The sequence below is a fragment of the Lepidochelys kempii genome, chromosome 7, assembly GCF_965140285.1.
Source record: "Lepidochelys kempii isolate rLepKem1 chromosome 7, rLepKem1.hap1, whole genome shotgun sequence".
NCBI classification, from domain to species: Eukaryota; Metazoa; Chordata; order Testudines; family Cheloniidae; genus Lepidochelys; species Lepidochelys kempii.
In genome coordinates this window covers 105,324,246-105,351,893 of record NC_136386.1, presented here as the reverse complement: position 1 = coordinate 105,351,893, position 27,648 = coordinate 105,324,246, and the positions used below count along the sequence as shown (strand labels likewise).

Below are 27,648 nucleotides of genomic sequence, written 5' to 3'. Positions count from 1 at the left end.
TACTAAAAACATTTACTTTCCAAAGAACCACATTTTGCCTCTTTTCTTCTTTGGCTTGAATAAAGCAAATGCAGTTTTACAGAATTCAAAATAAACGGTGGTAAGAACTTTCCACCTTTCCTGTAGCACATGTTGCTCTCCAGCATGGTGTCAGTGTCCTCCTCATTATCCCATGGTCAACACTATGCTTGTCCCTCCTGTGCAGTTGCTTCTGGTTCCATGGTAATAATAAGAGCTTCTCATTTACTTCTGTCTGACATCCAGTATTGTAAAGAATGTGCCTATAGACACGCTAACCAAAGCCACATGGAATATACTTCAAATGGAAATCTGAGGTGCTCATTACTCTCTGCTAGTCACCGGGTTCTTTCTGCTGTACTTTCGATCAGTGGGATGACCCTACATCAACAGTGGAAGTGGAGACAGCAAGTCTCAGAACAGGAGCAGTTAAAGTAGTATTGATAAGCTCTGGAAAGGCAGTTCTCTTTATGTTTCTAGTATTTCTGAAAATACTATTCATAAAAAAAAAGGAAGAGCTATCCCCAAAATACCAGAATTTAAGTTCAAAGAAAAAAGCAGATGAAAGATTTAAAATGAGGAGTTGAAACCTGTAGAAAAGACTGGAACAAACAGATCTACATATATATATACACCGACATACAAGTATCTGTATATAAGCCTGATACTAGGCTACGTTATGATAACCCATAACTGAGATGTAAGCTTGAGGCATTGTGAAATTTTGAACATTCTTTTTCTGGAATGGCTTTGACTTAGTTTCCACCTTGTATGTGGTACCTAGTGAGGCACTAGATATTTTTTGCATGAGTATGATTAATGAAATATCTAACATTTAAAAGATCTTTTGTTCGCTTTCGGGATGTGTGACTTCCACAATCTTAAAGGAAAATGAAATCATTTGCCAACATTTAAAATTTACCAAGAGTTGGTAAATTTTAAATCCAGGTTGGGTTTTCCCCCCTAAAAGATATGCTCTAGTCCAAGCATAGCTATCAGACCTGAAGCAGGAATTTATTCAGGGAAGTCCTTCAGTCTATCTTATGCAGGAAGTCAGACTAGATGATCACAGTGGTCCATTCTGGCCTTAAAATCTGTGACTCTAGGCAATTCACAAGTAAGCCTTTCAATGCATCATTCTATTAACACTGGTACATGTGCACTCAATAAGGTTTATGAATCTGCACCTCAGCTTGAACAGAAGAGAAATCCCTCATTAGATCAGATGTGTAATTTTGGTTTATTAATAATGTCCATGTGACAAGATCAGGCCAGATGGCTACAGAAGAGTGATAGAAGGCAGATATATTAGCCCCAGATTAAGTAGTTCCCTTTTCCCTGGATAAGATAACAGGGAAGGTTGCAGAACAATCAGGAACTTTCTGGAAACAATTAAGGCAGACAGGCTGATTAGAACACCTGCAGCCAATCAAGAAGCTGCTAGAATCAATTAAGACAGGCAGGCTAATCAGGGCACCTGGGTTTTAAAAGGAGCTCACCTTAGTTTGTGAGGTATGTGCGAGGAACTGGGGGCAAGAGGCGCAAGAAGCTGAGAGTGAGAAGGCATACTACTGGAAGACTGAGAAGTACAAGCATTATCAGACATCAGGAGGAAGGTCCTGTGGTGAGAATAAAGAAGGTGTTGGGAGGAGGCCATGGGGAAGTAGCCCAGGGAGTTGTAGCTGTAACGCAGCTGTTACAGGAGCCACTGTAGACAGCTGCAATCCACAGGGCCCTTGGCTGGAACCCGGAGTAGAGGGCGGGCCCGGGTTCCCCCTATCCCCCGCAACTCCCTACTTGATACTGGAGGAGTTGACCTGGATTGTGGGTTCCACCAGAGGGGAAGGTCTCTGGCCTGTTGCCTGATCCACTAGGTGGATCAGCAGAGACTGCGGGGATTGTTCTTCTTCCTTTTCCCCATGCTGCCCAGTGATGAGGCTAACTGAGTGAATGGCAGATTTGAGCCATGAAAGTGGCCAAACTGAGGGCTGCCATGAACCTCTGAGGCGAGCAACTCCGCCAATAAGCACAGGACCCATCAAGGCAGAGGAGGAACTTTGTCACAGTCCGTTATAAATATCTTTTTGTTGCAATTGAATAGAATTACACTGACACTATCACTGTAACTGGGTAAAATGTATTTCTGTTACCTTTTACACAACTTTGATTGCCCATTCAAGAGAAAGCTATTAATGCCAGGATAGGCTTTAGGACTCCTTCCGAGCTGAGTAATGTGGTCTTGGCAAAGTTTGTGGGCAATCCTGCTAATTGTAATGGAGAACTGTGCTTACCTGGCAGGGGGCAGCCTAAGATTTCCAGTCTCATACAGATGCTCCCTTCTTCGTACCATGACCGAGGGTTTATACGGATATAACGTGCAACAATTGGTACTGGCAGTTCATTGAGTACCGGGATCTCTTTCTCGCTGTTTCCTTCAAAAATCTATTCAGATTCAAACATACAAAAACGTCAAGTTCAGTTCACATGACTCTCCAAAACTTTGGTAAAACATCTGGAACTATATCCAACTTAAAGGTGGAATGAGATTGTGCCCTGATAGGTAGGTGAGGGGAACCCAGAGATAATTGCTTTTCAGGGAGAATACGCTCTCAGCTCAATTATTAGTGGGCCAGAGGAAAAGGGGAGTGTCACAGCCCCATCTTCTCCACAGCCTCTCTCAAATAATGTGCACTCTGCAGGCATCCTCATCTGCTGTAAATCAGTGTAGTTCAACTTACATCAATGGATTTACACCAGCTAAGGATCTGGCCCATGGAGGGGACACTGTATCTGATCTATCCCGTCCTGTGTGCAAAGAGTGGGAGGGGGCCAGTTCTTCAAAATAATAGATGGTACCCTGCAGATCTGATACCCTGCTGATCTACAGTGCAGAGTGTGTCAGGGATGGCAGAGCTGGGGCAGGAGCACTCAGACAATGAGAAGGACTAGGGGGATACATACATCATTCCCCTTTCAGCCTCACAGAGCCTCTCAAGAAGATATATTACTACGTGGCATATCAAAAGTCAATATGATTCTTTTTTTCCCCAAGTAACGCTTTCCCACTATTCCTTGTGGCTCTCCTGTTCTGTGGTACTCACCATATCTCCAGATCCATTTTTGACAGTGATCCATGCATGACTGTCATTGCTCACCATTACTTTATAAGATGTCACCCAGTCACTCCTAGACAGAAGGCAAAGGGTTTTGTTGTTTGTTGTGGTATATTTTTTTTTGTAAATTGATGCAAGTGTGTTTAATATAGCAACACTCCATAAACCTGCTAATTATGGAAATCCCAACTGGCAAAGTAATGTCAGCATTTGGCTGGTGAACTGAAATGCAGAGCTGGTTTTGGCAGACGATTTAAAAACCTAAGAAGATGGAAATGAACAGCACAACCAAGATAATGTTCTGGGTTTCCAGGAAGAGGATCAGCCTTCTCCTTCCCCCAGTGTCTAAACACATTCTAGCACATTTGATGGTTAATCCAAACCATCAACTCCAGAGAATGCATTATGCATCAACTCCAGAGAATTTGCATTATCCATGAATGTTGCCCACCCCAGCCACAAAACATTTATAATTCCTATCATTACTGTCAGTGAGGATGAAAAAGTATATAAAGACTCTAGGAGTAAAATCCCCTGAATTTTAGCAACAGCATTTCCATTCAGTGGCTCATCCTACTTCTAATTATAGGCTGTTTCCATTTCTAGGTGCAAAAATTAGAGGTGCATGAATCCTGAAAAGTTTGGTGTTTTAAGAAGGGGCATTTGAACTGAACCCTGAAGTTGGGTTCATAGCAGATGGAAAGGAACCAAACTCTCCAGTTCACAAAAAAGTATCTTACAGCAGGATGGGGACCTAGCCAAGTGGGGATTTTGGGCACTACTGCAATATGAATAAAAAACAGAAATAATATGGTCCAAACTCCATAGACTTGAACTTTTAAGGAGCCCTCCCCTCCTCATCACCTGCAGCCAGACTCTCTCTACTTCTAAAAGCCAGCCACAGGCCAGGACCTCCCATTCTTACCTTATGGCCCTTGTCTCACTCAGCTAATCAGGGGTTTACAGAGGAGTAAGAAGCCACCGCCTCTATACTCAAGTGAATCAGACCTATCCAGATCCTGTGGTCAATCTGATATGAAGCACAGCCCCTATTCTCTGGTACTCCCTACTGTGAGTGCAGTGGAGATAGTAGAGGGGGGTAGGGAAAGGGTGAAGTATTGGCTCCAACCCCCCTACTCATGGGCCAGAGGGGCTAGTCAGGAAGGAAGGAAGCAAGCTACACCCTTTGAAGGGCAGCAGCCACTTATTTCCTTCCCAGCGCCTCCTTCCTGGGTTCAAGAGCCAATGTGGATCAGGGAAGGAATCGTCTCCCAGAGACGTATGTCTGAGTCACAGTGCCTGGCTGGGGTTATGTCTGCGATGATGTAGCTCATGCAGCTCCTTTACCTGGGGCTAAAGTCATAATTTAGCCCCTAGCTAATTCTAGGAAGTACTATGGTTTGTTGGTGGGCAGTAAGGGAGGCAGGGTGGCATGAGGGAGCTTCACCACATTTCTAGCCTTCTGAACAATCTCATCCCATGTTCACCAAACTTCTGCAAGACTGGAGACTGATGTTTTCCTCCCTCTTCCATCATGAGGTGACCTCCCAAATAATGATTTAACCAACCCTTGCTAGCAAAAATATAATGACTTGTGGGGCCTTTACCCGCTACTGAGTTATCTTACTAGCAGGAGTATTCTCATTAAAGTAAATAAGATTGTGGATGGTCTAAGTACTTAGGGCCAGACTTACAAAAATACTTACGCACCTACAGATGCATATAGGTACCTAGAGGGATTTTCAAAAGAGCTTAGGCAGGTTAGGTGCCTGGCTTCCATTGAAAATCAATAAGAATTAGGCTCTCAGCAGGACTTTTTAAAAGATCTCTGTAAATTAGGTACCTATGTGCATCTTTAAACACCTTTGTAAATCTGTTTCCCATGAGCATTTTCCAGACCAGTTAATTGATTTGCATTTTGAATTAATATTCAGCCTTTTAAAAAATCTGAACTTTACCATTTCTACTAGTTTAAACGGCAAAATCTTGAATATTATCAGAGACTGGACTTTTTGCCTTTGTACTTAAAAGCTGAAAAAGCACCCACAATACACATGCTACCACAGTATTTTTTAAATAATTGTTAAAATCTAGGTGCCCTACCCAGAACACTGTATTAATTTTCTGTATCTCAATATAGGATCTCTAGAGACAGGGGATTTACTAGGATATAAGTTCTGAGAAATGCCATGCTGGCATCTCAAGTCTTTCTGGCTGTAAAATGTTACAAAACAATATAACTAGCAACTTCAGAGCTCTGTATACATTCAGTTCACTTATAGGAGCATCTTTCCTTCCCTGATCTTGTGAAATAATGTGGTGGTTGCCCTAGGAAAGCCACTGTGATCATAAATTCTACAGATTTACAGAGGCAGATTTACATCGAGCGGAGATGGAAATGAGGAATTTAGGAGACAACCCCTGTCAAAACACAAGAAAAATAAATTTCACTGTCAAAAAGTGAAAAAAGCTCAAGAGCAAAGTCCATACTTTGAAATGTGTTCACACACACACACATGTGCACATGTACACACACACACAGGTATTTATTTTTATTTTTTGCTATTCTCCATGGCCACTTGTCAAGGACAGGATCCATAACCAAAAGGTCAGGATTTATTTGCAAGGTTTTATTGCAAATCCAAAGGCATCATTCCCTTTCCTGCCACCTACTGCAATCTACCACAGAATATTTTTATTTGATTTTTATTTTTCATTCTCATTTTATTTACACAATCCCGTCCTTATTCCTTGGTTTCCTTAAGAAACTGATTTTAAATGTATTGGAAAAATAAATCAAACACTGAGTTTCTTCATGTCCAGATTCCAGATCACCGCTGAAATTCCATATAACTGAGAATGTTATAATAATACTGCAGCACAGATGTAGAATGTAAAAACCACCAGCCTATGACAGTATTAAACATCTCTTTTTTTGATATCGTGGCAAATGTTCTGGTCCTTAACATTTTCTTTTAAAGGAACTAGCTCATTTTGCTGACACAAGAAAGCATGTGGAGGCTAAAATTATATTCTTGACTTAGGAAGTGTTTTTTATGTTACCATCTCCATTTTGATTTTTCTCACTTCACACACTTGTAAGTGTCCACATTTCTACAAAAGGAAAATGGGCACTGATCAGACTTGAACCTGTAACTTCTTGGGAGTGATAACAGGTAACATGCTTCTCAGGATGAAGCCTGTCAATTAAAATACAAATGTGGCTAGATCTTACCCCCAGATACATGTGCAGCTTGAAAGCATTGCACTGGATTGGTGGTAGAAGATAAGCCAGGCTAATGTGGCAACCCACACATCTGGCCCTCATTTAGCTGTGGTCTGTGGGTTAGGAGATATCTGATAAAATGCAACAAATAAGCACATCTTTCCTCTTGCTCAGAGCAAGAAAGTGACCCCCTCTCCCCCACAATGTGGATTGATCTGGCTCCTATTGACACTGTTTGCAAAACTCCCTTTGAATTAAATAATGCAGGAGCAGATGCATAGTGCATTGTTCTCTACTTTCTCTGAGAAATCCTGCCACAACCAGCTGGAGTCTCTTTGTAGAGGAAACACTGGGCAACATCTCTGTTTCACCTTGCTGAACTGACTACTTCAGGATTTAGTGCATGCACTAGACTAGACATTAGCATTGAGATTTGAAGACAATAACAATTTCAATAGCACTTCATATCAAAACTTCTCAAGGCTCTTTATAAAGATGTATAAATATTTAACAACAGAACTTTCCCATTAAAGGGAATATAGGAATACTTTTCAGTATTTTTGGCATCTATAGCTCTTTTACAGAGAACATGCTGAGAAGCTGTGTTGAATTAATTCTACAAATATCTGGATCTACAATAGTCCTGTAGTATACTAAATCAGAGTACCTATCTGCCTTGTGAATACATGAAAACCAAATACATGGAAATTCCCTATAAAAGCATCATGAAAATACTGAATTCCCTATCAAGCTATTTTTTGTGCACAGGACAGACAGTATAAACCTTGTTGGTAGACAGTCTGCCATTAAAGGGCGTAGATGTTGTTTTGTTGTGTCTACTCCACGATGCTCTAGTATAGATATAGATTTAAATGCAGCTTGCATGACCCTCCCACAAACCAAAAGGCATGAAGGAAAAAGACCTACAGATGACAAGAAAGATGGGTCTATTAGAATTCAGCTTGATTCACGTTTCCTACGAAAAACATTTCTTCTTTTAAGTCGTTTCTGCCAGACTGTTCTGTCTCCGTAATAACAATGTATCTACAAAAGACAAAAATGTTCTGCCTTTGTTGTGAAGATTTTATTATCTCTGTGAAGATTTTATTAATCTCACAGAAGCCAGACACAAAAATCAAAACACAATTGAAATGTACTGGGCATGGTGGATCTCTTTATTGTTGTTGTTATTTAATGTTTCTATATGGTATGCAATTTATCCATCTATAGTACTTTGGTGCTCCCATTACTCTTGTATCTAAACACCTCCCAACTTCTCTGTGACATAGGAAAGTGCTATTATCCCCATTTTACAATGGGAAATTGAGGCAGAGAGGCTAATTGACTTGCCCTGGGTCACACAGGAAGTCTGTGGCAGAGCAGGTAGCAAAACCCAAGTTTCCCATAGTGCTGGCTAGCACTCTGACCACTGGACTCATCTTTCTTTCTTTAAATAGGAAACATTCTATCATTCACACCATAAACCTACTGACTACATCTTAAAGTACTTTGATGCCACAAGAACAATAAGGTATCCTCTCCCTCTATGCCCCACTCCATTATAATGTGCCTATTTCTAATACATTATAAATTCCATTCCCTTTCCTTCCTCTCGCTAATTTCCCAGCCTCGCACCCCTTCTTTCCTTTCTCTCATCTTCTGGCCCTTACTTCCTTACTCGTCCTTTTCATCGTCCCTTCTCTCTGATAGACATAGCACAACCCAACATAACTAATGTAACACCAGGTGGTGCTGTCAGCATCAAAGGCCAGGTTCAATATCTAGGAGTTCCTCTCAGCATTACACAACAGAACCAGTTCAAGTCCCGCCCCACTTGCAGTTTGTTGTCTGTGTCTAGGGGTGCATTCAGGTGGGTCCCCCTCCCGCCCCTGGGCGTGAACGGGTGGTGGAACGATGCTGCCACCTGTCGCTGCTTGCCAGCATTGCAGTTGCCACCCCTAGCTAAGATGCCATGTTCTGAGGTTCCACCTCTTAGCCCAGCTCAGTGGGTAACAGGGAAGCTCACTGCTGCTCCATTTGCTGCATCCTCTGTGTTGCCTTTCCCCGCAACATCATCCCCACACCAGGTGTAAGGCTCAACCCCCAGACCAGCTTATCATTGATTTCAGCTCGAGTGATCACTAAGAGCTGATCAGACTCCTGGTTTCTGTCTTTAAATGCTGGTCAAATGGTATGTAGGACTCCACAAACAGAGTGCCCAACCAACCCCTGTCCCTATCCCCTTACACTGAGCTTTGGCATCAATACTCCATGCTGACTGAGTGAGCTTCGAGTTAGGGTGATCTCCTCTCAATTAAGTTCCTACTTAGTACAGTTCAGCTGTACATAGTCATACACTAAGGATAATATTACCCCTGCATCTAAGACTTAAGTGAATTTTAAAACAGCTATATGTGATCATTCTGGTAAAGCAGGTCTGTCTGCTGATCTCCTAAGCCCAGTAGGTATGTCTATGCAAATATGGTCTACTCCTGGAGTCTTTCTCCCAAGTTCATCAACAGATGGCAGGAGAGAGCTCATTTCAACCCTGGTTTACACCAATACAGTCAATGCCAGGTGCAGAAATGGCACAGAGACAGAAAGCAAATTGTCATCTGCCTGCTTTCTCGCCAGTACATAGATCCAGAATTGTAACTGTTTGGGGGTTTTATTTAAACATGGGCTTAAGCGCATAAAAATGTAATGTAAATCTCTATAACGATGAAGAGCTAACTAAGCAACAATAAAAAGTCTCGTGGTCTCATCCCAATCCCTAGTGGATGCTTGTCCACCTCACTGAGCTACCACACAGTTTAACACAATTCAGTATTACTGGCAGTGGCTCAGGACTGAAATAGCGGTGATGTTGGAGATTAGACTACAGTACAAAGGGAGACTTAATGCTGTCTACATTGGCTCCAGCTGATCAGATTATTCTTTTGCTGTCATCATAATCCAATCTAACTGCTTTACAAACACCAAAAATGAATGGAAAATAAAAATGGGAAAAGAACAGGTTTGCATCCTCTGTTACAGCATGCATTTTCAATCAAAGATCTCTGAAACAAAAAAAAATGTGGCAAGACAAAACAGATTTTTAGGCCAGGCTGAAATTTTCCAACACCTTCTTATTAATGCCATTTTATCGAGAGAGAGACACGGTGGGTCTTCCTCGGGCCTGAAGAGGAGCTCTGTGTAAGCTCGAAGCTTGTCTCTCTCACCAACATAAGTTGATCCAGTAAAAGATATTACCTCACCTACCTTATATCTCTAATAATCTGAGACCAACACTGCTACAACACCACTGAACATATAGATAGATAGATAGACATGGATGACAAAAACAGCATGTTGGAATTTAAGTGAACTTCTGCGTCAAAATGGAATTTGTAGTCAGAAGCAATTAAATATAAAAAGTGTTAATATTAAAACGCCCACTATCCAACTGCTTCTCCCTATAGGCAACATTCAAAAGCTCTTAGGCTAACCACATGTGGGCCAATACATAAGCAAAATTAATTAAAATAAATATATTGAGTTTAAATCATGCAGTTTATCAAGCAATGGGGTATTTTTTTAATAACTGAAATTTTAAAATGTTTAACTTTTAAAATAATAATAAAAAATAATAATTGAGCTTTTGTGACCAAAAGCTTTATACTGAGTTTGGGTGAAATTCAACTTTTCAGAGAGCCTGTGCACTCACAGAGTTAGATTTTCAGAAGAGCTTAGGGCCAGATTTTCAAGTGATCATTGCCCCCTATTGAGGCCAGATTTTTAAAAGAGCTCAGTACCCATGTAGGATCCAAATAAGAATCAGATTTGCAAAAGAACTCAGGACCTAGTAGCTGTCACGGTGACACTTAAGGCCAGGTTTTAAAAAGAACCTAATCTCCACCAATGTAATGAGCTCTTCTGAAAATCTGGTGCTGGGTGCTGAATTCTTTTGAAAATTTCATACTTAGGGCTTAAGTGGGATTTAATTTCATTATTTCTGTGTTCACCCAGTTGCCCAAATTCTCTGATGCCCAAATATATCTGACACTTTGTTAGTGCTGTAATTAATTATGAGTAATGCCTAGAAACAGCACTGATCTAGCGGTCAGACCCTAAAGTAGAGCTGGGATTACAGTTAAGAGTCACACCAAGGGTGGCAGCCAGAGTCAGATTTAGAAGCCATGCCAAGGGTTAAAGTGGAGTTAGAGTAAGAGTCATGCAACACTTAACCAGGTGTAAGGCTCAACCCGCAGACCAGCTTATCATTGATTTCAGCTCTAGTGATCACTAAGAGCTGAATCAGACTCCTGGTTTCTGTCTTTAAATGCTGCAGGATGAATGAAGGTCAATAACTAGAGTTAGGGCAAGGCAGCAGAATGTGGTAACAGGTATGAAGTGGGAACCAGGCAAGGAAGCAGAGACTTTGTCTCTGGGGGTTGGTCAGCATCGGGCTTGGCAACTAGTTGCTCAGACAAAGGTTGTGGCAGCAAGGGGAAGCTTTATACTAAGAGGTATCCAATCAGCAGTCTTCTGCCAGTGAGCTGATCCTGCTGAGTCAGCATGTGTAGCCCTTGCTTGCTGGGTATCAGCTGCAGTTTCCTTGTGTCCCATTTTGCTAGGTGCTGCACAAGTTTATAACAAAGAGACAGTGACTGGCTCTAAGAGTTTACAATCTAATTGAGAACATTTATCATTTACAGCTTGATCTGCACAAAAAAAGTTCACCTGGAAATTGCTTTGTTCTGAAATACGTCCCTCACCACATTGCCCCTGGTGAATCTTCCTGGACAATAAATACAAAAGTTTGGTTCACCTTCACTTTAAACTTTGTTGTTGGTTTTTTTGGTGACATTTGCTACTCTTAATTGTGTCTCTTGCCTATGTCTAGCATTTTGTATGGTTGCTAAGTGCTCAGTTGAGTAAATTTTCTTGGCTTCCTCATGTATCCACATGAAATACAGAAATTCAAATGGTCTCAGACCTGGGGTGGAAGGGTGAGGGGCAATTTTTAGAAAATGCCCCTGAAAAACCCATTGAGGAGGGATGCAAATGAAAACATTTGTGTGCACAGGTGTTCGGTTATTTGAAGTGCATGTGCAGGCGTTAACATGCATGCAGGTGTTAGCACCAAGAAGATGCAGGTGCAAGTTTGATCGAGCTATTTGGCACATGCAAAGTGGAGGCTGGCCTTTGAAAACTTTGGTCTGGTCTGTGAATATAGGTATCAGTAACAAGTGTCTGTCTCGTTCATCAGGTATCACATGTCGTAATATCCTTTTTGCTCCAGCAAGTCAGAACTACTGATGGAGAGTAGAGTGCACATTTTTAAATCAAGCCTTGATGATCAATGTTATATATAGTAAGAGCAGCATAGATGTAGATTTATAGATATTAAGGTCAGAAGGGACCATCATGATCATCTAGTCCGACCTTCTGCACAACGCAGGCCACAGAATTTCACCCACCCACTCCTGCGATAAACCTCTCAACTATGGCTGAGCTATTGAAGTCCGCAAATCATGGTTTAAAGACTTCAAGGTGCAGAGAATCCTCCAGCAAGTGACCCGTGCCCCATGCTACAGAGGAAGGCGAAAAACCTCCAAGGTCTCTTCCAATCTGCCCTGGAGGAAAATTCCTTCCCGACCCCAAATATGGCAATCAGCTGAACCCTGAGCATATGGGCAAGATTCATCAGCCAGATACCCAGGAAAGAATTCTCTGTAGTAACTCAGATCCCACCCCATCTAGCATCCCATCACAGGCCATTGGGCCTATTTACCATGAATAGTTAAAGATCAATTAATTGCCAAAATCATGTTATCCCATCATACCATCTCCTCCACAAACTTATCGAGTCTAATCTTGAAGCCAGATAGGTCTTTTGCCCCCACTGCTTCCCTTGGAAGGCTGTTCCAGAACTTCACTCCTCTGATGGTTAGAAACCTTCGTCTAATTTCAAGTCTAAACTTCCTGAAGGCCAGTTTATATCCATTTGTTCTTGTATCCACATTGGTACTGAGCTTAAATAATTCCTCTCCCTCTCTAGTATTTATCCCTCTGATATATTTATAGAGAGCAATCATATCTCCCCTCAACCTTCTTTTAGTTAGGCTAAACAAGCCAAGCTCCTTGAGTCTCCTTTCATAAGACAGGTTTTCCATTCCTCGGATCATCCCAGTAGCCCCTCTCTGTATCTGTTCCAATTTGAATTCATCCTTCTTAAACATGGGAGACCAGAACTGTACACAGTGATCCAGGTGAGGTCTCACCAGTGCCTTGTATAACGGTACTAAAACCTCCTTATCTCTACTGGAAATACCTCACCTGATGCATCCCAAGACCACATTAGCTTTTTTCACGGCCATATCACATTGGCAGCTCATAGTCATCCTCTGGTCAACCAATGCTCCAAGGTCCTTCTCCTCTTCCGTTACTTCTAATTGATGCGTCCCCAGCTTATAACTAAAATTCTTGTTATTAATCCCTAAATGCATGACCTTACACTTCTCACTATTAAATTTCATCCTATTACTATTACTCCAGTTTACAAGGTCATCCAGATCCTCCTGTATGATATCCCGGTCTCTCTCTAAATTGGCAATACCTCCCAGCTTTGTATCATCCGCAAACTTTATTAGCACACTCCCACTTTTTGTGCCAAGGTCAGTAATAAAAAGATTAAATAAGACTGGTCCCAAAACTGATCCTTGAGGAACTCCACGGGTAACCTCCCTCCAGCCTGACAGTTCACCTTTCAGTAGGACCCGCTGTAGTCTCCCTTTTAACCAATTCCTTATCCACCTTTCAATTTTCATATTGATCCCCATCTTTTCCAATTTAACTAATAATTCCCCATGTGGCACCGTATCAAACGCCTTACTGAAATCTAGGTAAATTAGATCCACTGTGTTTCCTTTGTCTAAAAAATCTGTTACTTTCTCAAAGAAGGAGATCAGGTTGGTTTGGCACAATCTACCTTTTGTAAAGCCATGTTGTATTTTGTCCCATTTACCTCAATGTCCTTAACTACTTTCTCCTTCAAACTTTTTCCAAGACCTTGCATACTACAGATGTCAAACTAACAGGCCTGTAGTTACCTCGATCGCTTTATTTACCCTTCTTAAAAACAGGAACTATGTTAGCAATTCTCCAGTCATATGGTACAACCCCTGAGTTTACAGATTCATTAAAAATTCTTGCTAATGGGCTTGCAATTTCATGTGCCAATTCCTTTAATATTCTTGGATGAAGATTATCTGGGCCGCCTGATTTAGTCCCATTAAGCTGTTCGAGTTTGGCTTCTATCTCAGATATGGTAATGTAAGCAGAGTCAGAATGAGCTCTACCCTGACATTTGGTGGTGAGCTGTGGAAAAGGACTTCAGGGACTGATCTCATTTGCATGGGCACACCCACCCTGCCTAGCATGATGGACTGCTTGCCCAAATGGCCACTTTGGCTGCTGTGGGATCCCCAGTCTCTTTGTTATTGGGGCAGGAGTAATAAAGTGTTGTTATCCTGGTTAAGTGAATCAAGGACAGTAGAACTGTACTTGGTATTTTATGATGAAGGGACTCACCCTCAACTAAGTAGCACTCACTAGGCAAGGGACATGGATTCCAAAGCCCAGCAAATTGAGAGAAGCTGGGGACAGGCATGTGTACCTGGTAGTCTGGTTCCAAAACACCACTTTGACCCCCCCCCCCTCCACTGTGTAATAACCGAGCTAATTTTGACTCAGTTAGGAATCTTGTTAGGCGCTGCAGAGCTGAAATCACTGATTCCTAGTTCTAAGCATTAGACCTACTTTGGGCTAGTGGTTCTGAGTGTGCTAGCACTGAGGACCCCTCCCCCCTTACTAACAGCTGAAATCACTAAAGAGTTGAACTCACTGAGAGCTGTGTTAAGAGGGGGAGGGCTAGCAGGATGGCTAGCAGCGTGGATAGTGGAGAGGCGCAGCTGGCGGTGAAGACTGCAGCAGAACCCCATGGAGAGGCCTGGTAATCAGAAGTCAACCCAACCAGCAGAGCATGCAAGATGTCCCCCATACCTTCCCCCCACTTCCACCCAGACTGGGAGGTAAACTCTGCAGATGAACTTCTGAACTCTGGGGGCTGCACTGACCAAGGACAGAAACCATGGGTGGGGTGACTGTTGGATTGCTGGACTTAAGACCCGGAGGGGAAAAGGACACTGCCAAACTTACTTGGGGGTGGGTCTTTTGCTCATGGTTTGTGGTATGGATCCTGTTTGTGATGTTTTCCCAACATAATACCACATTGTTTCCCTCCTTTATTAAAAGGCTTTTGCTATATTCAGACTTGGTGCTTGCGAGAGGAGAAGTATTGCCTCTTAGAGGCGGCCTGGGGGGTGGTATGTAATTGTCCCAGGTCACTGGGTGGGGGCTCGAGCTGGTTTCACATTGTGTTATTGAAACGGAACCCCTAGATACTGAACCTGGCCCTTGGTGCTGCCAACTCTGATGGGCAGAAGGGTTACATATTGCTATCTGATCTCAGGCCAGGAAGTGGAATGACCTTCCTCGTGGTATTTGTAGATGTTTTATGTATACTTGTTTCAAAATGTTTCCATGTCATCTTTTAATTAAAAAATTGAAACAAATTTCAGTCAGAGGTCATCATCTTTCTCTATTGTGGCTATATGTCAGCATTGACAGAACTCTACCCTGTGCAAGTGTTTTACCTGTTGCTGTTCTAGTACCTCTTATCAGCCTCACTGCCTAAAGAAAGTTCTGTCCATGTCAAACTATGCTCCCCACCTACATGCTGCATGCTAGCTTAAATGTTCAAGAACACCCATCTTGGGACTGACAATTGCTTATTCTCTGACTACTGTCAGCTAGTGATTCAGTGAGCACCCTGAAAAATATTCTCAACGTATGTTACAAAGCCATAACAAAAAATATTTACAAATACAATATGATGCTGTCTCCATCAATGGAACCTGATGCCCTATAAATAAAATTCAGAATAGGTAGACAGGACCACCTACCCTAGACCACCAGCTAAGTATCCTGAAGAGAACAGTGATTAAAGCATTCATTAAAATGGCCTCCAAGCTGTGTTGTGTGTCAAAGCTCCTCCCAGGATACAAGAACCAGAAAGTGACATTAATATAGGTACAAAATTTAAGTTAAATAAATAAATCAAGGACATTCCACATTTAAGCTGGGGAAGGCTTGCTGTCTTTGGTCCAGATCTTTAGAGGTACTTGGGCACTGCTGCACTCAGCATTGCAACACTTAACTGATTTAGGAGCGTAAACCTTTCAAAAGGGATTTAGACACCTAAAGCTCACCAATTTTCCTAAGTGCCTAAATTCCTTTTGAAAATGAGGTTTACGCTCCTAAATCAGTTACTTGTTACAACACTAAGAGCACAAATGCCTAAATACCTTTAAAAATCTGGACTTTGTTCCTCCATTTAAAAATAAAACCAATTCAAACCATTATGTGGTTCCATTAAAACAGTATCATAGAAGATGCAATATCAGTGCTAGTTAATGCAAAACATCCTTTATTAAGAATAGAATGCACTGCCATAAATATATAATTAATCTGTGATTATGTCAACACTGGATTATTGATTGGGTTTATTTCTATGCATTGAATTTAATCATTTCCAGTGAAATTCTATTAGGCATGAAGGATCTACAACATGATTTCAATGATAGCTAGGACAATTCTTGCAGTGAGAGCTTATCAACTTCAAGAAAGCTGTCACAGTTTCCATAGTCATGGCACTGAGTGGGAGTCAGGATAAATAATAGTTTGTAATGGTATGATACATCATAAAAGCTCTTTGCATGTCAGTGCATAGGAGCTACTGATTTTTACTATAGTATTTGGATAAAACATTGAGACATTTCCATTGAATTTATTAAAGTTTTATTGAAACATGTTTGCAGTCCCTGTATAAGATGTATCTATTGTTCTTGTGATGTAGCCAGTATTTGTAGCACTAACAGCTCATCCTACATTGAAACCAACATTATGCTATAATGTAGCTATTGTTTTTTTTAAGTATAGTGCAGAACTGTGGTGTCCTGGAGATATGCAGTAAGTTGGGGTAACCGTTGATTGTGGAATGGTAACCACTGCACCATATCTGGATGCTGATACAGTTAGACTGACAGACTCGGTATTATCATCAAGTAAAACATACCCCCTGTGCTTTACATCCCAAGTACTGGAGGATAACGTGGTTGGTAATTAAGACAAGGTCCTGGCCCTGCCTGACATGGCTGCACAGTGGGAGCAGGGAGCCTGCACCTTTCACAAAAAGACTGCAACATCTGTGCTCAAGGAATTGCACTGGCTGCTGGTAGACCTGCTATCCCCTGGGTGCAGCTTGCTAAAAAGACTATGAGAAGTGAGGAATAGGTGGACATATGGTACATACCACAGAGCTGTCTGGTGAATGAGGGGTGTGTGCTCTATCTTTTTAAAGGGAACATCACAAATTACTCTTACTCATGATGCAAATGGGAAGCTCTGAAGGTCACTATGATCCTCCAAGGCAGAATGTCTCTTTATTTCCCCACCAGCATGGTACAATGGTACTTGCGATGGGTAGTGTCTTAGAGGCACAATGTAGCCCTAAACATTTTTATTGCATTGACGACTATTGATTACTCACCAACATTATTAAATCGTTATGATCCCATTAACAAAATTCCCCAGCAGACTGAAAATTTCAGTGTGCAACAATTTAAAATGGCTGAATTACCAAACCCCCATGAAAAACAACCTTTACAATGGAAATAACTCATCTTTAAGTATTATATTCTGAATCTGTGCTGCACTATTGAATCCACAGTAGGTTAGCTCTTATTTTGAAAGGTAGGTCATCTGCTGTCAGTGCTGCATGCACACATTTAAAAGAGATCATATTTTTCACAACTTCCCATAAAAGAAAAGAGACGTCAAAAAGTACTGCTTCACTTTATAAATTAGCTGTTACTACTCAAGAAAGAGATCGTGGAGTCACCATGGATATTTTCTGAACACTTCAGCTCAGTGTGCAATGGAGGTCAAAAGGCTAACAGAATGTTAGGAACTATTAGAAAAGGGACAGAAAATATCGTAATGCTACTATATAAATCCATGGCATGCCTACACTTTGAATACTGTGTCCACTTCTGGTCTTTTGAAAGACTTTTGAAAGTATCTTGTCTCCTCATTGGTCATTTTGGTCAGCTGCCAGCGAGGTTACCTTTAGCTTCTTAACCCTTTACAGGTGAGAGGAGCTTTCCCCTGGCCAGGAGGGATTTCAAGGGGTTTACCCTTCCCTTTATATTTATGACAGATATGGAAGACTGTCTATGCCTCCCTTATGGCTCCTTTACACTGGCAGAGTGGTGTTAAGAGGCTACATCAGCAGACAGAATAGGGGCCCTATGGCCTGGCCTCAAATATGTTCAGTTTACAACCCAGAAGAAGCTTTCTTCTGACTCCCAGCCTGTCAAGCTCATCATGGGGTTAGCAAAACAAAGCAAAAAGGATCCTCAAATACATCATAATCTGTATATACAGTATAAGGGGCTATATATTATTACAGAGCTAAAATTCACAGTCCCTACCCAGTCACATCAAGTTGAAAATACAGTAAAATACCAGATTAAAAAAATAAAATAAAAACCAAAACCTCAGCACAAAAGCACCTGAAAAATAAATTAGTCTTTAAAGCTTTTCTGAGCTGGTAATTTTTGAAGTATGTTGTTTCCTTTTTTAATCAGCAGGCCTTTAATATGACATGAAAGGAATTATTTTGGCAATACCTTATGTTTAAAAGGAATGATGTTCACAGGTTCAATCCTGCTCCCACTGAAGAGAACGGAAGTTTTGCCATTAACTCCAGCAGATTCAAGCAGTCCTCGGACTGCACACTTCTATTTAGACATGTTTTTCTATTCCTAGTACAAAAGATGTGCTAAATTACCCACAGATTGTTTGGGCAATGAGAGACAGACCTCCCTACGGCTTTTAGATAGTAACTTGGAAACTAGCAGCAATTCACATTTACCTCTCTTCTGCCAGAAAAGTGCATGTTTTAAATATCCTCATGTAATTTCTTCAAAAACATTCTGCACATTTTCAAAAGAATGCTTATGGTGTCCCACTCAGAATAGGGTTGAACAGTTGTGTAAAATGTGTGGTTCATAAAACACAAAGATACCTTGGCAGCAATGACTTTTTACACATTACACACTCTTCTAAGAATACTCAGCCACAACCCCCCTGTATCCCAAATAAAGCCCATAGCTAATATCATCCATTTCTCAGGAGAGGACTTCACATCCCTTTCTAAAAGGTTGCGTCACCCTGGCAACTTTCTTTTGTCTGAGAAGGCAGGCAAAATGGCTTTTCAAAGAGCCCTCGTTAATGGCTCTCTCTTAATCAGCTGATATTCATGCTGAAACAATGAAGCTGCTCCTCAAATTCATTACTCCCTTGGACATAGTCATACTCAACAACCCAGAAAGGGCTGGCATTCTATCCACTACCATATTGGTGCTTTGCACAGATCTCAACCCACATTTGTTACACTTTTGGGTTTCACACCACTTCAGGATAAAATCAGAAACCAGCCAGTTTCACTTGCAACTGGACCCAGCTTTGCTTGAGAGGTTGGCAAACTTTTGCAAAAGTTTTGACAAACCTCAGTAGTTTTTAGAGTTGATGATGATGAATTAAAGCAGGCAATTTTCATAAGGCTTCAGACTACCTAACAATGCCTGCAGCATCTAAACAACTCTGTTCACTGAGTCCATGTGTTTATTTAATCACTGAAGGAAAAGGACTCATCAACATCGATGAAATCTCCTCCAGGGGTCCAATTTTGCCTTTCTCTGCTCAGAAACAAGTGTTCACTTGCTGCTGGGAAAAATGAGCAAGTCCCATAGTCAGGGATGGAGGGGAGGCATGAACAAGGTAACAGATTGCGTGGGAATAACCGAGGTGGAGCAATTCATGGCAATTACTTTAGGGGCAAGGGAGGGGACATGCTGAGAGCTGGTGATTTTGATACCGGTTTCTGGCAGCCTCTGTTCTCCTCTCCTCTCTGTTGCCTCTTTTCTTCTCCCACTCCCCATCTAATCTGTGTCCTTTGCTTCTCTCCATATGTCCTTTCATTCATTTCCCTTTCCTCCTTTTCTTTTGCCCCATTCCACCTTCAGTTTATCCCAATCTCACATGGCATTCCTTTCTGTATTTCTCATTCTCTCCACTCCTTCCCTCTTTTCTGTACCTTTTGTCACCCTTTTTAGAGTGAGTTGTTCCTTAGTGTTCTATTTCTCTGATTTTTACTTCCTTGCACTTTTACTTCCATGCTCATTCCTCCTCTCCTGCTTTCCTTTGATTTTTCTCTTCCTCCCCTTCTTCCCATCCCTTCATTTCTTCTCTTTTGTTATTTGGATTTTGTAAGTTTCTCTTCAGTTTTGCCTCACCTGTTGCTGCCACTGGTCTGTCACTTCAGACAAGGCATTACAGGGAGTAGGGCCTCCAGGTGAGTCACTGCGTACAAGGAATGTGCAGCAGAATGGGACTCACAAGAGAGGTACATTGAATGGTGATCCGATTCCCAGACATTTTGTGGTTCAAATAACAATGCTGATGTTGATAGGAATAGAATGGATTGGATTGTGATGAGGCAATAAATGGGACAAGGCAATGCTTTTCATATTCCACCCAGTAAGTGTCCAAGCATGCTCTTCACTTCATCCATTGTTTTTTTTTCCCCTGGAGAAGAATGAACTTGAATGCTCTCCATGATATGCCCTTTAGGCCAAAACCTGTTTCTATGAACAAAACTGTTTCCATAAACGAACTAGAAGGGCTTTATCCCTAGGAACTGTTTGTATGGACTTGATCACCAATGAATCCAGGCTTCAGCTGCCGCTACTGGGTATAAAGGACAAGCAGTTGCTTCCATTAATTACACAAGCTTTGGAGCCACTGCATGCATGCTATGAATAGGCTCATTGGCCATGCTCCCATCCTCCCCCGTCCCCACCAATATTCCTGCTCTTCAGTGAGTGGCAAAGACCTTTGTGCTGCCACACGCCATGGGGTGTGGAGATCAGGGCCAGCTCTAGGCACCAGCGAACCAAGCAGGTGCCTGGGGCAGCAAATGTAAAGGGGCAGCAGGATGTCGGGCTCTGGGACGGCAATCCGCCCGCAGTGGTGACGGGAATTTGGAAGTCACTCTGTCACAGAGCGTTTCGCGCTTGGCGGCAATTCCGCGGAGGGGACGTGACTCTTCTTCAGTCGCTGGCAGCAATTTGGCGGCAGCACCATCACTCCACCTCCATGTTCAGTGGGCAGGATTCCACCTCCCCATTCGGCTGCAAGGTTGTTTTTTTTTTGCCGCTTGGGGCAGCAAAAACGCTGGAGCCGGCCCTGGCGGAGATGGCCCTCTGCACATGCCCTCTGCTTTTGAGGAAAAGTTAGGGTGACCAGATGTCCTGATTTTATAGGGACAGTCCCAATATTTGGGGCTTTATATTATATAGGTGCCTATTACCCCCAACCCCTGATTTTTCACACTTGTTGTCTGGTCACCCTAGGATATGTGTACTGTTTCTTTAAATCTATAGCAGGTTCTAACCTAGGCAGAAGCTCTGCAGTGAAGCACAGAGAATAGCTTTGGAGTTAATTTTTTTTCTTGTTGTAATAAAGTTCCATGTTCAGTGTTAAGAGAAAGTGACTTCTTCTGTAATTCTTTATTACTGTAACATGACAGCCCACACCCTCGAAACATGGCATTTCTAGAGAGATTCCAGACTTGTATTCCTGTGTAAACGGGGTGGGGGAAGAGTCCAGCATTTGAATTTTATTTCCAACAGCACAGAGCACTAACTAAACTTGATCTGATCAGTTCCTTGACCCAGTGATAACCTGTCTGATTGGAAGGAGCTAGTATATTTTGGTGCCTTGAGGTTTTTTTCTCACTGGTAAACTCTCCAAGGTTTGAATCAAGTCTCCCACTGGCTAGCAAGTTTGGCTATCTTTTCCTTTAACAGAGCATAACTCAGCAAATGGGTATTCCCTGGCTCTCTTTGCCAACATGTGTTCTCATTCGAATAAGGAATATTCCTTGTGTCTTTTTTTTTAATTAAAAATGGGACAGTACCTCAGGTGATACAACAGCATCTTCTTATATAGACCTTTGGGCAATAAATAGCCACTTTGGCTGCCCTCCCAGTCAACAGCAGCAAGGAACCAGGGAAGAGAGTCAAGTCTACAAATCCCCTTCCCACCTACCTACATCAGACCAGTGAGCAGCCACTCTGGGACAACAGGCCACACAGCCCACCCAAACCACGATGAGGCCCATCACCCTGCCAGAAGCGGCTACTAGGGTAGACTGTAAAAGGCCATTAAACCACCTGAAGTCCTACAGCCATTATTGCAGGCAGCAGAAAAGAGAACTTTCACCTTCTGATATCGCCAAATGTTCCCAGTACTAGACTTTCTCCTTTTGACTCTAACATCTGCTTCTATCACTTCCCCTGCTGATGTACCTCACTCCCCTACCCATCATCCATCATATACTTCTCCCTCACCATCTCTATTTTTATCCTCCCTTTTCTATCACGTTCTATCCACCTTCTCTTTCCCCCATTAACTCATCATTAGCACCCCCATTTCCCTATTCCCTTTTTACCACTCTTACTTGCTAGAACAAACAAGGAGGAAGGAAGGAAAGTAGACACACATTAAAGGGTACAGTCATTTAGAAAGAATAAAAATATTTAAAAACAAAACTTAACAACCTGACATCACTGTGGGCCAGATTTTCACAAGAGAGTTCAGAATCCAGAAGTTCAGATGGTGACATCTACAGTCAGATTAAGAGAGCACTGCATGTAACATGCTGAAGTGTTCTCAAAATCTGGACACCTATTTTGGTGCCTACATGAGTGTGTTTGAAAATTCAAGACCTATGTGTTCAGAACTAGCCAAAGCAATCCCATAATATTAGTCACTTTTATCCTTCCTCTCCTTAAATCCCACTTGTCAGTCATCCCTCCTAGTCAATCATCTATTCTGAAGCTAAGCCCTTCAGAGCTAGTACCGCCCCTCACACTTGCTCTCTGTGGTGCCACACGCATTTGTGATGAATAAATGATAGCTAGCAACAACATAATATTTTCTTCCTGATGCAACAAATAAAACCAAGAAAAAATATATACTGAGAACCCTGTACTAGTTCAGCTTTCAGATAAACTTGCATGACATAGCAGATGTACATTCATCTGGACAAAGATTTACACCATCTCTTTTAGATCATTTAAAATGTATTCGCAAAAAGAAAAGGAGGACTTGTGGCACCTTAGAGATTAACAAATTTATTTGAGCATAAGCTTTCATGAGCTACTGCTCACTTCATCGGATGCATTCCGTGGAAAAACCATCCGATGAAGTGAGCTGTAGCTCACGAAAGCTTATGCTCAAATAAATTGGTTAGTCTCTAAGGTGCCACGAGTACTCCTTTTCTTTTTGCGAATACAGACTAACACGGCTGCTACTCTGAAACCTGTTAAAATTGTATTGCGTTTTTCCGAAAACCATAAAAGCATTGTATATAATGGATAATTATTAAATATTGGAAAACAGACAGGAAACTTAATATCAGCAAATTGCACACTGGTTTAGATAATCGTACTTGGGTACACAGGGTTACTCATCACTTAAGTGGTAATGATGAGGGTTATCAAAGTGTGTTGTCCTGCTTTATTGACATGTGTAGTTTAAGGGTGTGGTAATTTGCTACCTTCAGATTAGTTTTCCATGTACACAATACTGTATAAACAGCATGCATTTTATCTTTTTTCTGTTTAATTGCTTGCTCTAACTATTATCATGTCCCATCATCTCTTCTTTTTCTCTTTCTTTCTTGAGAAAAAATGAACAAATTTAGATCCAAACTTTAGAATCATAGACAGCAAAATAAGCATGTACTTACAACCAGAGAGAGTTTCTTCCTTGTGTGATAATGCCAGTGAACTTTGTTAGCCTTCGAGCATCTAGTTCAATCCACTGGTATGGGTCATTTCGTCCTGCACACCAAGCACCATCATAAAAATCATTTTCATTAACACCTGCCTGAAAAGAAGACAAAGCTGTCTTCATAAATCATCATTGACAACTCAAAAGCCTTTCATGGAAAAAATAAGAGAACATGAAATCATCATTCATTCCATTCCTTCTTTTGGTTACACAGATGTTCTAAGACTCTGATGGAGTTCCCCTTCTCAGGACCTATATACATTGGGAAAGAAAACATCATGGCCAAAGTGGAAAAATATTCTAAAATCATTTAAAAAGCCAAGATCCTGAAATACAAATTTAATTTAGGGTTGACTGGCCTGATTTTGAACAGGGCTTCAACCCAACCTACCTTTCTGTGCCAGCAGTCTCAGAAAGTCTCTGTCCAGCACAAATTACCCATGAAGTCTTCTGAGCTGTGCAAATGTCTCTGTGATAGACTGACTCATTTAGAGGAAAGACTCCCCTGCTGTGGAACCCTTGCCTTCTCCTCCTAAAGTAGTTTTGGAGAACAGATAGTTCATGCAAATGGGATCAACATATTCCACTACTTCTGATTCACAGGGACATTCATCTCCATCACTGGGGACATCCAGGCCTCACAACTAGTCAGGGTCAGAGATTATATCAGAATTTAGGAATACCTGATGCCTCATCCTGCACGTAAACCACTAACCATAAATGTCTCACACTTACTGTATTCTGCCAATAAATAACAAACATACAGTTTCCCAACTTTTTCAAATAAGGAGGAATGACTCAGAACTGGCCAAATAAAATCCAGATGAATGCAACTGAATCTGAAGAAATTGCAATTAAGCAATAACTACCTGATCACAAAAAGAAAAGGAGGACTTGTGGCACCTTAGAGACTAACAAATTTATTTGAGCATAAGCTTTCGTGAGTGACAGCTCACTTCATCGGATGCATTCAGTGGAAAATACAGTGGGGAGATTTATTTACACAGAGAACATGAAACAATGGGTGTTACCACACACACTGTAACGAGAGCGATCAAGTAAGGTGAGCTATTACCAGCAAGGGGTGGGGGGAACCTTTTGTAGTGATAATCAAGGTGGGCCATTTCCAGCAGTTGACAAGAACGTCTGAGGAACAGTGGGGGTGGGGAGGCAGGGGGGCCGGAATAAACATGGGGAAATAGTTTTACTTTGTGTAATCACCCATCCACTCCCAGTCTTTATTCAAGCCTAAGTTAATTATATCCAGTTTCCAAATTAATTCCAATTCGGCAGTCTCTCGTTGGAGTCTGTTTTTGGAGTTTTTTTGTTGAAGAATTGCCACTTTTACGTCTGTAACCGAGTGACCAGAAAGATTGAAGTGTTCTCCGACTGGTTTTTGAATGTTATCATTCTTGACGTCTGATCTGTGTCCATTTATTCTTTTACGTAGAGACTGTCCAGTTTGGCCAGGGTACATGGCAGAGGGGCTATGTACTAACACAGCTCCTCCTCTGAAACCTACCTGATCACAGGCCATCTCCTGGGAAATTATGGCCAGCCGCAATGTAATTATGTGTGGAGGCACTCTGTAGTAAGCCCCTGTGAATACCCTGCACCCAGGTGGTTATTACTATTATAAAGGACAGAGGCTCTTTGCTTTGTTCATAGCCACTACACAGAGGCTTTTTAACACTTTTGTACCTCCTCCTTACTCTGTTTTACAGAAGTTATAAAGTGGACTTCTTTGCGGTCATGGCAATTCCAAGAATGGCTCACGAACAGTTTGTAATGCTTGGTATCTCCCAAATAACTCCCAAGAGCTAGCCAGAGAGACTTTATAAATATGTATTAAAGATAAACAGGATAAAACATAAACAATGAGGAGTCCTTGTGTCACCTTAGAGACTAACAAATTTATATGGGCATAAATTTTTATGGGCTAAAACCCACTTCATCAGATACATGGAGTGGAAAATACAGTAGCAGGTAGGTATACACAGTACATGAAAAGATGGGAGTTGCCTTACCAAGTGTGGGGGGGGGTCAGTGCTAACGAGACAATTCAATTAACATTAGGATACCAAGGGAGGAAAAATCACTTTTGTAATGGTAATGAGGGTGGCCCATTCCAAACAGTTGACAAGAAGGTGTGAGTAACAGTAGGGAGAAATTAGTATGGGGAAATGTACTGTGTATAATGTGTGTAGTATGGGGAAATGTACTCTGCATACACATACACAAACTCCCATGTAAAATATTTACATCAATTTAAACTTCCATGTACTTAATTAAGGGAGTTAAGGGATTAGAATTATGATTTAAGCATGGCCAAAAGTGTAATTTTTCAAGAGCTCATTTTTAAGCATGGATTCAGTAAATTTATAACTAGGAGGATGAAGGGATTAGTGGAAGCAGGGGAGAAGATGGGCTAAAAATCAACCAAAGTATTAAATCAGGCGATTTTAGTCTTTTAATTTGCATGTTAAATAACTACTTTAATTTTAGAGATTTCAAATTCTGAATCCTGGTCCAAGTCGGTTAGGATCTTTATTACAGACAGTTCCAAATCCCCAAATCTAAATGTTCTTGAACTTGGAATTTAAACTTTTCCAAAATTCCAGGTGTTCAGGGTTGGTGTGCTGATGCAGGCCACTACAGAGGTAGATTTCAAAGCTGCAAACTCAGATCTAAACCTAGATCTGGATCTGAAATTTGTTTATGGAGTTTTGGTTATGGCTTATCTTTCAAATATATTGTTATTTATGAACCCAGCGCTGGCACATGGAATTAAATGGCAGCACTCTCAATGACTTCAGTAGGAGCAAGGACAGGCTTTATTACTGTACAATACATGCCAAAGCAAATTCTTTGCTGCTGTGCAGCCTAGTAAAGTCAATGAGTTAGCACAAGGTGTATGTCAGCGCAGGTTGTGACTAACTTTTTAGTTCCCTGATTTTGGTATGATACATTGTATTATTCAATGTCTCAGTCCAATGGCTGAAAGTTGAATCTAGACAATTTCAGACTGGAAATGAGGAGTAAATTTTTAACGGTGAGGGTAATTTTTTCTTTTTTACCAGATATGTTCTAGCAATTATTTGTGGGAAAGTTCTATGGCCTATATGTTGTACAAGAAGTCAGACCACATGATCACAATGGTATCTTCTGGTCTTGGACTCTGTACATCTATTCATATAACGTGGTATTAAAGTTCAACACAGGACCAAATTGTGCCTGCAGATATGTATCTCCCATTAATTAAAGCACTTCTGTTGAACTATATCAGCACATTTTTTGAGGCAGTGGCCAAGTTCATAGGATTTTAGACAGTCCGGTGTCATGGGTTCTACTTCCAATTGTGCCATTGACTCATTGTGGGCTCTTAGAGAAAAGTCATTTAACTTCTGACTCAATTTCCCCAGCTGTAAAATTGGAATAGAAACGCTTGCTTACCACTGTTCAGCAGTTTGAGCTCTATCGATCCAAACATTTTATATAAGTGCTAAGTATTATTTTATACCATATATTGAATGTTATGGGCTAATATTTTTGAAATGCCCTCTAAAATTGCATCTGCAATGATTCATAAAAAATAATTTGTGAGCACAGCTAACTAGGAATTCAGCATATCATTGCTTGCATATCAAGTGCCTGTAAATTCAGCTGTTAGATGCTGAAATTCAAGCAAAATTGTGGGTGCAAATGATTGTTCATAAGGTACATGAGTGTAAATTTAGAAGTAAGGCTGAAGTTTCATAGAAAGTTCATCCATCTTTTTAATATGACACCAAAGCACGTCTGATCTCAACTCATAATCATTATGGTTCTCTTCCCAAATACAAGAGAATATAAATATTGTCCCATATTATCACAATTCAAAGAGCCCACTTTTGTATCAGGGGTGAAGATATTAAGCCCTAAATGTACTAAAAATATAGAGGCAGAAATTTCAGTCTTCTATGAAATCAACACCCAGTAAGTCAGCTGCAGTGCAAGCAACTATTTACACCAGTAGCAATCTATCCATGTTTAACGTGTACATAATTCCTAACGGAATATGGACAACAGTAAGATCCTCTCAGGCAATAATTGTTTCACCACAGGGAGCCTGTAGATCTGAAATTGCTCAGGAGTTGTACTTTCAACCAGCTCATGTTCCTTTTAGAGTAGTTACTGCCAACATAAAGGAGTGGCAGTATAGAAACTAATAAATTAAGAAATATCATGGTGAATATTGCAGTACACCATCAAAAATATAACTAC

The 27,648-nt window shown here is 41.2% G+C and overlaps 1 protein-coding gene across 1 annotated transcript in view; it reads right to left on the bottom strand.

The window, feature by feature from the left end:
• Positions 1-27,648, bottom strand: part of CPXM2 (carboxypeptidase X, M14 family member 2) — a 103,624-nt gene that overhangs the window by 38,790 nt on the left and 37,186 nt on the right. Inside the window, exons 4-6 of the mRNA XM_073354133.2 lie at positions 23,342-23,481; positions 3,120-3,204; positions 2,310-2,460 (exon numbers count right to left, since the gene is read on the bottom strand). Of these exons, the coding sequence (XP_073210234.1) occupies positions 2,310-2,460; positions 3,120-3,204; positions 23,342-23,481 (376 nt within the window). The remainder of the gene's footprint in view (positions 1-2,309; positions 2,461-3,119; positions 3,205-23,341; positions 23,482-27,648) is intronic.